The 13,806-nt window shown below is 43.0% G+C and overlaps 1 protein-coding gene across 1 annotated transcript; it reads right to left on the reverse strand.

Annotated features, from left to right (window-relative positions):
• Nucleotides 1-631: 631 nt before the first annotated feature.
• Nucleotides 632-9,884, reverse strand: LOC119739478 (NFX1-type zinc finger-containing protein 1-like). The gene is made up of 2 exons (XM_038214451.1): nt 9,212-9,884; nt 632-8,890 (listed from the first exon to the last, which is right to left on the reverse strand). The coding sequence occupies exons 1-2, from the start codon at nt 9,277-9,279 to the stop codon at nt 2,341-2,343; spliced, it is 6,618 nt and encodes a 2,205-aa protein (XP_038070379.1). The 5' UTR covers nt 9,280-9,884; the 3' UTR covers nt 632-2,340.
• Between the last annotated feature and the right edge of the window lie 3,922 nt (nt 9,885-13,806).

The raw sequence follows: 13,806 nt of genomic DNA on the forward strand, positions 1-13,806 counted from the left end.
TTTACTGTCGTTGAGAGACAGTGTTGATTGTAAACAACTATGTGGAGTTCGTCCGCTGAAGAATTACACATCCGATATTAATCGTTGCGTAATTTGAACATTAAAATGGGTCATTCTAATACGGTTACATTTTGACAATGAATATTAGCCACAAACTTGAAACGCCTGAAAAAAACTCATTCTAAGCAATTCTTTAGGATCAAAATATGTTGAATAGTTCGCAATGTAAAATATTATTTAATATTATTAACATATACTATGCATTATTTAACTATTACGAAAAGGGCATATTTTGCTTACAATGAAAATACAAATCGAACTACGTACTTTTAAATGATATGTAAAACACCAAAAATCTACTGATACCACCACTGTGTAAGAAATTATGGTATAGTGTACAAAATAGTACATATAATATACGTCGGGGTCCCAAACAATAAGCTGCAAAGTATTTCAAAGTCATTGAGACTAAATACCTTTGGTATGTGGAGTTCGTTACTGAATACTTACATGTCAGATCATGGGCGTCGCGAAGGCCCCCCCCCCCCCCTCCGGACCGGAAAAATGATAAATTGAGAATATAATGAAACAGTTAAGGAATTTTGGGGAAAATTTGCTTTGTCCCCCCCCCCCTTGGAAAAAAATCCTGGCGACGCCCATGTGTCAGATATTATTCTGTTGCGTGATGTGAAGGTAAACAGGGATCACAATGAGGCCCCACTTGACAATGAACATTAAACATAAACTTGAAACGATATTAAAATACGCAAATAATCTACTGGATACAATAACTCAAACCTATTGTGTAATTTATGTTGTGTTCCAAGTATATGAAGTATATTATAAATCATTTGTATCTTTTATTTATATGTCATGAAATCCATACATTTCACTATGTCAAGAAAGGGATACACAGTTATAATGCCTGTCTACAGCAGTTTTCTCAAGAATATAAATTGTTATAATCTGTAATATAATGAATGTAAGTAAAAGATCAATATTTTAATACCATCAAATTGAATTTTGGAAATATGCTCAACAAGTAGGCCTAGGTGAAAATTGCTGTGAAAAGTGGGTTTCCTTCTTTTTGCACCACCGTGTACAGTAAAATTGAAAATATATACAAACGCCGTGTAGCAATCAATTCCAAAGTTTCTTATCAAATTAAAACACGTATTAATAATTGTTCCAGCTTCAAACGAAGTAACAATAACAATACATTCCATTTCTCCAAATCAACATCATCGACTTGAATTAACAGTCTCAGATATATCTATATACGAAAAACGCTGCTCGAGAAATGACCTCCTTTCATTGTCCATGGACCCGATTCCCGACAGTACATGTCATAATTTACTTGTTTGAATCATTTGGGGTGCAGTCTGATATTTACATTAGGCCCATCATTTCAGGGCTTTGTCCATTGCTGGATATACGTACATTTTGGCTATCTTCGGACGAAAAAGACCTTTAATATTACTGTTGCCTTTCACTGGCGTACCGATATAAAGGACTGTTAGCACAGTAATTATTACACATCTGACTACGCACACTCTCCTGTAAAACCAAATATACGGCCAACACAAGTTCAAACGTACTTACATAGTCTTAGGTACAGTTTGTTGATATTCCAATATTAACGCTTAAGTTAAAATCCCAATTGTTACTTAGTACATTTGTTGTGTTTTAATTTGCAAGTAAATATTAAGTAACGTTTACACTCCGGAATTAGATTCTAAATATCTAATACTCATACAAATCTCATCTAGTTTAAAAACAAATGAGCTACTGCATATTCAATTAAACGAAACTTAGTGTGAATATCTTTTCAGAAACAAGTACTGGTAAAAAGAACTAGGCTCATACGCCTAATACGCTACGCTTTCACTATAATATTGATTATATTGTATACACCATTTTCACTTATTAGCGCCAAAAAACACCCGAGCACAATTTGGTTTTATTGATTGATTATTCAGTGAATAAACACAATGTAATACAGTGTTGTAATAAAATGAAAATTGGTCAGGTGCACTCTGCGCCTGTTACACGCACACGTGCGTATGTATACCACGTGACTGCCACACGCCACTCTTTCGGGGTGCGTTCGAGTGTGTTACTCTTGCTACTCCCGAGTGCAGGAAAATGTTGCGTGCGCATTACTCTCGGTGCAAGAGTATTCTCCCGGTATGACGGAGAGCATACTGAACCCGCACAAATGCCACGGTTCCTGCACATTACCTCACGTGAAGGAGTTAATCGCAAGCCAATTCTACCTTTGATTGGCGTTTGATAACTGCGTTGAGGACGCAGTTTCAGATTCTAGTCAAATCAACAAGTCTAACTGCTCTTTTGTTTTAAGCACTCTGGGCAGGCAATTGGTTCCTGGCCTCCCCCTACTTTGCTGCTGCCTTCCTCTAGATGGAAAACGTGACCTCGACGACATCTCATCCATTTGCCCGCGGTAAATGACAAGGGTGTCGTAGCGCCATCATTCTTCTGCAAAGCTATGCTATTTTGACGGCAAATATGTCTGGCTGTATTTATCGACTCTCTCATGATCTGGAGAACACCATCATAACGGGAACAATGGCGAATTGGCTCCTTGCATTTCGGACACAGGACGTACCGAATCTGAAAGCAGCCTTTATCAATGGTGTTCTTGACAGCTGCAACCGTCCTATCCAGGGACTGCACCTGACACGGGTGCTTACAGTCTGGGAGATAGACGTACATATCCCTGGGATGAAACTGTCCTTTGGGTAAATTGGTTCGAACACTCTTTTTGTCGCAGACATTGCAAAAAGGAGGGCACGGTTCACCGCACACACCAATGCAGGGATGTTTGCATTTCAGTTTTTGGTTGCAAGGTCGGAAACATGCATTCGTCTTCAGGTATCGATGTGTGACATTGTGTTTACAAGGTGAAGATGACGTCAAATCTTGACTGGAACCCTGTCTCAAGTCATCACGGCATCTCCTACAATCTGGGGAGCAACAGCCACCACATGAGCCAGTGCAATTGTGGCCACAGAGGAGCTGCCTGTTGCATACTTTAGGACACGGTTGGTGTTGTGTTCCCTGCTTACAGCTGTCACAATTACCAGTGCACCTATGACCACACTTAAGTACAGCACCGCATGGAAAATTACACGGTATATGAGCAGAAGACTCTGCCTTCCAGCAAGGCATGGATTTAGTCTTGTGACCGCATGGTGGAGCTTTCTGGACCACAACTTCGCATCTTTCTCGTGGGCCTGTACGTTTTCTGTAATTTTTGGAACCTTTCGTGGCTCTCAACTTAAAGGTCCTATCCCCAGGGCATGGCTCGATGCATTTATTTGGACATGGGTGACCGCACGGAAGCACCTTCTCACATTTCTCTGTGCAGACGAACGAACTGACATCCGCGGAACAGCGAACGCTCACGTCGTGATCACAGCCCGGAAGCTTCTTTTTCACCTCTTCTTGACACTTGGTCTTAATGCCCCACGGCGACTTCCGTATTTTTTGTGATTTTACCGGTGGACAGGGTTCACCACATTTATTTGGACAGTTGTGTCCGCAAGCCAGTTCCCTTTGACACTTCTCCTGACACACTGACAAAAGGTACGCCCTGACATCCCTCGGGTGCCCAAGAACACCCTTGAGAAAGGTTTCGTCATCCCGTTGTCTCTTCGGGCAAACTTCACTGCATTTCCTTGGACAGCGATGGCCGCATGGAAGCACCTTCTCACATATCTCTGTGCACATGAACGAACTGACATCCATGGAACAGCGAACGCTTACGTAGTGATCACAGCCCGGAAGCTTCTTTTTCACCCCTACTCGACACTCAGTCTTAATGCCCCACGAGTACTTCCTTATAGCGTCTGATTTTACAGGTGGACAGGGTTCACCACATTTATTAGGACATTTATGCCCACAATCAAGTTCCTTCTGGCACTTCTCCTGACACAATGACCTAAAGTACCCGCTTACATCCCTCTGGTCTCCAAGAAAACTGTTTAAAAAAATTTCTTCGTCTTCATCGCAGTCGGAACTTTCCTCGGAACTTTCCTCGGAATTTTCCCTAAAATAGAAACGCCTCGCTGTCAAAGGGGATTCAAGAAGTTTCTTGAAAATGGTCAGGCTTTTTGTATTTTCTGGCGGACATTTTTCACAGCATTTCCTTGGACAGCGATGACCGCAAGACAACAACTTTTCGCATTGATCAGAGCACGGCACATCCGAAATGTCCTTGTGGCAGGGAACCGTCACGCGGTGGCCACAAGATGTGTAGGTCCTTTCCACAGGTTCGTCGCATGTTTTGACATTCATTCTAAATCGATAACGGTAGTGTGACGGTAACTTACAAGGTATACCACAGACATTTGGACACCTATGCCCACACTCAAGCATCTTCTCACATCTTTCCTTGCACGTGTACGGATCGTCTATTGAAGGTAAGTACATGTACAACATTTCAGCCAACTTCTTCTTATCTGGTTTTGCGCCACAATCCATGCGAACAGTATGGCCACACTTGGTCAGTGTCCTGTCTACTCGAACTTTACAATACCGAGTACATAGATCACCGCAAGCATTTCTACATGAGTGGCCACATGGCAGCGTTCTCTTGCACTTTTCAGGACAGTTCTCCAGGCAGATTTCACAGCACAGTTTTCGACACTGATGCTGACTATCATGGCAGAACCTTGGACACGGCTTAGGACATGTGATACTATCATATTCATGACAGGAAACTTGGATCACGTGACCGCAATCAGACATCGTTTTGGTAAGTTCCACGGGACATTTACACTCTTCGTGGCATTCAAGCGGACATGGATGTTGTCGCTCGCATTTTCTAACGCATGGCTTTTCACACGTGTATTCCTCATGGTCAGTGTCAAAGGCATGACACAGTAAAGCACAAACATGACCACATGGAAGCCTGACATCACAAGGTACATCACAACCCCCAAGAGGAACCTTTTCCATGAAATCCTCCTTCGAGGTGACCTGTGTGATTTTGTTGGGATGATTTCGGCAGACCAATGGCAATGAGGCCCCGATCCGATTGTCAGCCTCCAGGGTAGTAAAGATGTCCTGCCAAATATGTGCCTTCTTCAAGATGCTCCCGTTGCCCATGCAGTAAAAACCCATCCGAGCCCTGGACAGCGCAACACAGACGCGATTCTTAGTGCGCAGAAACCCGATGGATTCTTCCTCGTTGCTTCGTACCAGAGACAAAAGTATGATGTCATTCTCTTCTCCTTGGAAATTGTCTACAACACAAACTCTAACCCCTTCAAAGGTTGCTTTATCCATAAGACGCCTGAAGCAGAACATTTGTCCTGTGTAAGCAGTGAGTATGGTGATCTGAGAGTTATCGTAGCCCTGTTGTAATAAGTATTTGCATAATCCAACAAGAACCTCAGCTTCGTATTGATTGGATTTAGTTTTGCTGTCGCCACTTTGACTTTCAAGGTGTTGATGATCGATGAAGAACATGTTATGCGCCACTCCCTTGACGTTGTCCATTTTCAAAACGGATTGGTCGTCGTAGAGATTCTTGTAGAAGTATTTCTTCATCAACTTGGATATTTCAGGCCTCATTCGGTGTTGGTGAGTGAGCGATCGACAAGGCATACCATTGTTGATCATTCTCTCAAACAGAGAGGTATCCAAGTTGAACTGCTTCGCCAGGCGGTAGACAGTTGGGTTTGGCTTCAACTGCTGATGGTCTCCGATCAGAATGAGATGCTGACATTTTTCAGTCAGGCTGGTGATAATGTGAGCCTCAAGAACCTCAGCAGCCTCCTCCACTACTACAATACTGGGACAAAGACGCTGCAACACGGCCCGACATTTTGCTGCCCCAGTGGTCGTCATTCCGATAACCTTCGCCTTTTGAAGAATTTCAAGATCTTCCTCTCCATTCATAGATTGTAACGTTTTTAACAGGTTATCATGCACCTGGCGTTGCTCTTGGAGTTTTGCCTCGTGATCCCTCAAATATCTCTTGACCCAAAATCTGTACAAACGCCAGCGATTCCATATTTTGAGAGACCAGACACGTTCCACACCTGCGGCTTCCCCTTCCGTCATCACATCAGGCTTTTGAAGCTCCACAATTGGCTCCACATCACGATTTTTGCCACAACGTTTGTTGCATTTCAAACCATACGCAGCGTTTTCACGATAAGTCTGCTGCTCAATGGTTATTTGACGTTTTTCATTAGTAATGTCTAAGTCGTCCATATCGTCGACCTGACGCTCCAACTGAATCCGTCGTCCCTCATCATCTACCTGGATATTCTCATTTGCTTCAATGACGTCCAGCCAGTTCAAGAGCTTCTGCTGATCTTCTTGAGGTTCCTGACCTCGCTGGCGTTGTATCAAAAGAGCTCCGTATTCCGAACGACTCATGTACCTTTGTAGTGCCCAAACGTTCAAGAGGACCTTGGTAGGCAGTTCAATTTTTAGAAGCAAAAATGTAATTGCCTCAGTTGTAGCTTGCAGGTGCATTTCTACTTCTCTTGGATCTTTCCAACCCCTCCGTCCTCTGCCTCTCCCTCGAAAAACACCTTTCTGCAAATTTAAAGCTTGTAACTGCTTTGATAGGTCATCATGAATCTGGCGTTGCCTTTGAAGTTCCACTTTGTGATCTTCCAAATACCTCTTGACCCATAATCTGTATAGACGCCATCGATCTAGGATCTTTAGAGACCAGACACGTTCAACGGTGTTAGCCTTCTCATCAGTCATCACTTCAGGCTTTTGAAGCTCCTTGACCGGATCCACATCACGATTTTTACCACAGCGTTTAGTGCATCGCAGATCGTACGCTGCATTTTCGTGAAAGATCTCGTCTTTAATGGTTTGATCGTTTCTCTCTTCAATGATACTAAGCCAGTTTAACAACTTCTGTGGATCTTCTTCAGATGCATTGTCTCGTCGATGTTGTAGTAAGAGAGCTTCGTATTCTGAACAGGTCATGTATTCTCGCAAGGCCTTGACGTTTAGTAGGACCTTCGTTGGCAGTTCCATCTTGAGAAGTAGACGTCGAATTATCTCATCACCCTCCCGTAGTTGTCTCAAAACAGTTCCAACTTCACGTGGACATGTGCGCTTTTCCTTTCTTCTATTCTGTCTTATGTAAGAAAGGTTCCTGTCTCGTAGCAACTCACTATTACTTCGACCTCCAACGCGAATTATCCGGCGTTCACCAAAGTGATGGATTCCTTCTAGAAATTGGTCCAGAGCATGGTTCGTATAACATACTACTAGAATGGGCGCCTGGGGCGGAGCACCACCTCGAACTTGCATCCCTTCATCCAGTCGAGGATGAGACATGTTGTGAAGGAGAAGCTGTACAATCTTAAGGCCAATGTAGGTCTTTCCTGTCCCGGGCGGGCCTTGAATAATTGCGAACTCCTTCGCCAATGCTGTTTGCAGAGCAGCTTTCTGTGACTCATCAAGATGCAAGTCTTCTGCACTTGGCCAGGATTCCATCTTCAGAACCGGGATTTCAGTCGCCTTACTTGACTTCTTATCAAGTATCGTAAGGTCATACGTGACAGAATCCTCATCACTTAGGTCCTTTTCAGACGGACGACTAGCATTGAGGTATGCTGGTGGGTCAACAGTGGAAGCCACATCTACCATATATTTCTTGAAAGGAAAATTGTGTTCGTTAATCTGCTGGAGCCCCTCAAGCACGGGGCGACATGCCTCAAAATAAGCTGCTGACTCTGCCATAATGTATGGACCTTCCAACAGATTACGAGTCTCATTCAGGAAGCGAACATCAACTCTACCACAGACTAAAGCCTTAACGTCTCTGTTCTCCACCGTTGCACAAATAATGTGCTGGAATTTATCTTTTGTGAGACAGACAAAAGAACCATACAGTAAACGCTTACTTGATTCCCAGTGGTAACGTTGGAAAGGCTTCGTGTCAAAGGCCAATGTGTGAATCAAACTGCTGTAACCCATCTTACGATTCAGAATACGGACATTGTTGTAGATGCGGATGTCTTGAAGACGGCTACTGGTATCTAAAAGGAACTCAGTTACACCTTCCCGTAGAGGTGCCACAAAATCCTCCCTCGACAACCGGAACTGAACATCAAGGTAGTGTTCAACGTTCTCGTATGTGCCTTTGATGATGTTCTTTCTCAGGAATGGTTTTGTGACTTGCCGTATCTCCCTGCTCTCCGGGAAGATTGGGATATCTCTGAAGTTGTTTGGTGGCGGTTTCTCCGAGGCGCGCTCCTTTGCTGTTCGCTGAGCCTGTTCCACTGCGTGGTAGCTAATCTTCAATTGCTGAAGGTCTACCATAAGGCATTCTGACGTTACAACCTTCTCCAAAAGAATCAAAGCCCCGCCTACTTCAGAGTAGCTACTCGGCTTGTTCTGCAGGAATAACCGAAGTAATTTCACAACCATACCAAGCATATGAACATCGTTGTCATTCTCGCCGTCGATTTCACTAGGTTCCTCGATCGGTAAACAAACCAAAACCCTCGTCAGGTGTTTACTAAAAAACAACGAGGACTCAACCATGGTCAGTACCACGTTTAATTCTTCAATGTGCGCTGACACAGGATCTAAGGAGCACAAGATTGATAGAACCTGTAGTATTAATTGCAATGTATTGTCACTGATTTGGTCTTGATTTAATAACGCCATGCATTCATCTTTCTTTTCCACAAGTTCAGAGAGGACAACGGAGGGTTTTCCTTCCAAGAACTTCTGCAGTTGCTTCTCAGTGAATGGGAGCGTCTTAGTCTTAGGCTTGACTTGGTATGGCTCTGCAGGGATACTCCCTTGTACAGTGGTGTCCAGTTTTGGCTGCAATTCAGCTATGTGACCATTAGCTGAGCTTGTGGCTGAAGTGTCACTGTAGGACATACAATGCAGCAATTATAACAAGCTGAAATTAGTATTAAGATTTTAATGCTTCGGAATATGACTAGGTAAATAAAAGTATTGGCCGACTAGCCATCGAGCTGGTGAAAGTTGTTTTTATTTACCTAGTTAATGCCCTGTCTTCCTGAAAATGTACTCCTTGAAACGTTCTGAGAATTAGAGCTTAATTGCGTGGTAAATTGATAAATATAATGTAACGTAGATGTTTTTAAAATCTTATTTTGGACTCTTTTTTAGAAACTACTTGATTAGAGATAGGTTGAGAAATGAAACAACACGATATCAAACTTACCAGGTCGGTGCATTTTTGTTCCTATCTTCTTGTCTCTCTGTATCCATGACAAATGGTATGCTTTGCATTTGATGTGTGGTCTCAGACTGATCATCAGGTGCATTTCTGGTCTTCGTCCCCGGGTAGACTCCATCAAGACGTGCTGTTTCGCTTCTGTGGTGCACGAGAGGACCTCTACGGTACGGTTGGTAACTCTCTCTATCTGCTCCATCTCGTGCCTCAAGCTTATAGTGTGTTGACCGTCCTCTGTTGTTGCCCGCATCAAATCTTCTGAATCCCCCACGGTACTGAAACGTTTGTCCGTACGAATGCCTCTTTCGAGTTGGCTCGGCAGATTTCTGAAACGACACCTCTTCTTTCTGTTGAGTTGAATCACCGCGACCTTTTATTGCTCGTTGTTGCTTATAACCTCCCCTATTGATAGTTTGCTCATGACGATCCCTCTGTAAGCGGGGAGAGGTTTTAGGTCTAGCACCGGTTATGTTTGGATCAAAGTCATCTGTGCGCGTTGCATAGTTGGTAAAATCATCAACACGTGCGTGGCCATGATTAGGTCTTGAACTCTGGCGCCTTCTCTCCACTTCGATACTTCTCCTCTCATAAGTCACTTTGTCATCTTCAGAACGGACAGGAGGTTGATAGGATATCTTACCGCGAGACCAACCGCCGAAAGCCATGACTGAAATAGAGCGGAAATATAAATTCTAATCATTTTAATGTCAACATTTATCATTAGTAATTATCTGATTTTTAAAGTTTCAATCAATGAAAGAATGTCGACCATACATACTAGAGATAACTTTTATTTACTTGATGCTGGCTGGTTTCATGGTATGCTTCTACATGTACTTTAATTACACGGTTACCTCTGGTCGTAATAAGTTTATTATAAGAAACGTTAATCGCGTGCGAGCAGTGAATCAAAGTTTGGGCTGAACTGCATTCATATAATTCAAAATTATTCAAATAGATCGATTTTGGTAAAACTATTTATTTTTTTAAGCGCAAGCAACTGCCGCAGGTGTCTCTGCCAGTCAGGCGCGTACGCAGGGGGGGGGGGGGGGGGGGGGTTGGTTGGCTGTTAAACACCCCGCTTTGCCATGTAAAAATATGGAGGGAAAGAGAGTGCCAAAATAAGAAAATAAAGAAAGGGAGAGAGATTTTCTTTTATTATTTCCATGGAACAAATTAAAAATAAAAAAAATTAATGAATACCAAGTATGAAACGGGCGAATTCGGGGAATTTATTGAATAAGTTCCAAAGTGTATTAAAAAACAATCGTCAATTGATATGGTACGTATGCATTCCGCGCACTGTCTTTATATAGAGATCAGTGATTCCGCGTTTGCACGTACATGGATGTACGTGACGTGGGCTAACTAGCAACGCGCACCCATCGCATGGAAGCGCAAGCCCGCGCGAACATAGGTCAGGGCCCGCCCAGGGGCCAGCACCTGGGCCTAGGCTAGAACAAGGCGCAGATCGACTTTGGTTGAGAATAATTGTATTACACTGTAATTAACGTACGCGCGCGTACGTACGTATGGCTAGTACTGTACGTGCATGCATAGCTAGAGTCCAACCATGAGCTCAGCTGCGTACGTACAACGACAACGTCAACGCCGGTATGTAAACCCCTTTATATAACTGACATACAGATCCTAGTCATTTGATTGGTGGAACTCACATCACGTGGCATTCGTTATTGCTCCCATTCATGCCACGGCTCAAAAAGTACTATCCGCCCATGGGGAATGGGAAATATTATAACACCTCACCCACAGATTCTGTGTCTTGATTGGCCGAGAGCGAGTCACATGTTACTTTCTAATTTTGCTATCTTTCTGTGCACGGCCAAAAGTACTATGCGCATAGCAACCAAAGTACTATACCATTAGCAACCAAAGTACTATTTCCACGGCGCGGTATTTGTGTGCAAATGGATGCTGGTGTGCGCGTTGCGCGTTGCGCGTAGCGCGTATTGTTCCTAAGAGAGCGCGCCACAGACTTGGGTTCGAACATTTCGTGAAGGGGTAGTTTGGAAGACAGAAATACATTTTCCACCAATTTTGTATTGAAATTGAAGTTATTTCAACTGTGTTCAGATTTAAATAATGTTAAATATTAAAATCAAGCAGAATCTGTGGGTGAAGTGTTATAAAACAAATATTTAATGCTTTATCTCGTAGTGAAGTAAAACTAGCCTCCCTCGGTGATCCATGGACCATTCTATTTCCCCTCGGCTTCGCCTCTGGAAAATAGAATGTCCATGGATCACCTCGGGAGGCTAGTTTTACTACACCACTCGAAGCATTCAATATTTGTATACTATTCAACAGTTAGGATCATGACGCGGTATTTGTGTGAAAATGCATGCTGGTGTGCGCGTTCAGCGTTGCGCGTAGCGCGTATTGTTCCAAAGAGCCAGCGCTACAGCGTTGGGTTCAAAAATTTTCGTGATGGGGTGGTTTGGAAGAGACAAATACATTTTCCTCCAGGTTTGTATTGAAATAAAAGTTCAAATATATCAAATGACAAGGATCTATATGTCAGTTATATAAAACAAATATTGAGTGGCTTTAAATTGTGAAATGGGAGGAATATTATCGCTCGGTAATATCTGGACTTTTCCATTTCACGAGGCGAACCTCGTGAAATGGAAAAGTCCAGATTTTACCTTGCGATAATATTCCTCCCATTCCACGCTGAGCCACTCAATATTTGTATACTGAAGGGTTTTTTTAAGTTTAATCGACTATTCATAAATACCTCAGACAGTTTAGCCATTTCTATTGGTCGAGATCCCGTCACGTGGCCGGTCTTAAACGGATGATAAAGACATGGCTAGCTGGTCTTAAACACTTTTCCAGTGTTACATAAAATATGGACTCCTAAATATCCAGCGCCTCTTACCGTTTCATTGGTTGAACGTTCACAATCCTCACGTAGGCATGTGCAACTGCCAGTGAGTCAGAATTTTAAAGTTCTAAATTCAAAACGCAACGCCCCAGGTGCGTTCTGCGCGACATCGCGCAGAACGTGCTACGCGCGCGTCAATTTCCATAAAAGGGTTGTTTACATCTTACTCGCCAGCTGAACACTCCATTATTTTGCTAGAGGGATGTTTCAAAAAGCTGGAGTGAACTTGTTGATCAAAATCGGGATTTTTTGAACGAATTACTTGATTTGTTTTTACCGAAAAGGTATTTATGAATGGGAATAGATATGTGCTCGGTCGGTATTAATCACTCTGTTTAAGACTGCTAAGAGTCTGGGTGCTGATAATTACCCTCGCCTCCGGCTCGGGTAATTATCAGCACCCAGACTCTAAGCAGTCTTAAAGCTACAGTCCATCATTTGTAATTTGTGCATTTTGTTCGTTTGAAGCAACAAAAGAGTTCAAAATCTAATGAAGGATACTGAGCAACTAACCTGATGAAGTTTCAGCTAAGCTTCAGCTGTACTTTCCGAGAAAAACAGCATTCTAAGATCTCAAGTTCAAATCAAAAGTTACTGAATCATGTTTTGAATTGCAACTATACGCGTTGTCGCGCACTGTTCCGACGAATTATAACAACCGCGCGCGCGTGTGCGTCGTTCCAATATTTGTGCGCGCTGCGCTGAATAACAAAACGAACTACTAATGCTTCTTAAGAATCACCGTTGGAAATGCCTTCTTTCGTTGATTACTTCAAAATGACAGCTTGCCAGAAAGAATAATTTCACTGGGAGTTTAGTTCCCTTACTATCTTTGAACCAAGTTTGTTTTTCGACAATAATTACGCCAGTTACTTTTCGGATGGCTGCAAATGATGGACTATAGCTTTAAACAGAGTGATTAAAACCTCTCGAGCACACATTTATTCCCTTATTATTGGTACGTGCAAAACTCTGCCTGTTATACAGACCGAGCACTATTTTTTATATATAACTATATGCAGAACACTTTCCTTCATTGTGTTGATGGAGGAAAGGGGACGACCTTTCGGGAATTGCCCACTATCTTTGTTCAAAACCTACTTGGATTAAAGTATCGAATAAAACTAAACTGTTTCCCAGTTTGACCCATTGGCGGATCCAGCGGGGGGCGCAGGGGGTGCACGCCCCCCCCCCCCCCCCCCTCCCCGGCAAATATTTTAAAATGTATACTATCGGTGAAAAACGGACGGTGATCCGACGGGCCACGCGTTTTGAGTTTGAGTAAGAATAATCATTCAAAAGGTGTGGCAATTTTCACGCACCTCCTAAGACTTTATATGCGCAGGTTATGATGGTTGCACGATACGCGGATAAAACCCAGGTAAGACAAACTGTAGTGGAGTCTCATTTCGCGTAATGTTTAGTGCTTCATACGTCCATGAGACTGCACGCGGACAACTGCCGCGTACAATGCGTATGAAGGTCAAACCGTTTTCACGCTCTGGGCTTGGTGACTAAACAAAATCAAACAATGGCCACTTCAGATTCTATTAAAATATTTTTCTAATACGTTTCATGCCAGTTTGTCACGCTCCTCAAATATGGATCCCCTGTAATGAAATATTCAAATTCATGTCAGTTATGTGACCGAGAGCGGAACAATTGCAAATTATGT

Source organism: Patiria miniata, unplaced genomic scaffold, assembly GCF_015706575.1.
Source record: "Patiria miniata isolate m_02_andy unplaced genomic scaffold, ASM1570657v1 HiC_scaffold_30, whole genome shotgun sequence".
Classification (NCBI taxonomy): domain Eukaryota; kingdom Metazoa; phylum Echinodermata; class Asteroidea; order Valvatida; family Asterinidae; genus Patiria; species Patiria miniata.

What these genes read in the sequence shown, in the direction of transcription:
- LOC119739478 (XM_038214451.1), bottom strand. Translation starts at nt 9,279, where the DNA reads ATGCAAAGCATACCATTTGTCATGGATACAGAGAGACAAGAAGATAGG. An exon ending in AACAAAAATGCACCGACCTG is followed by an intron (nt 8,891 to 9,211) that starts GTAAGTTTGATA and finishes TATGTCCTACAG; the next exon opens with TGACACTTCAGCCACAAGCT.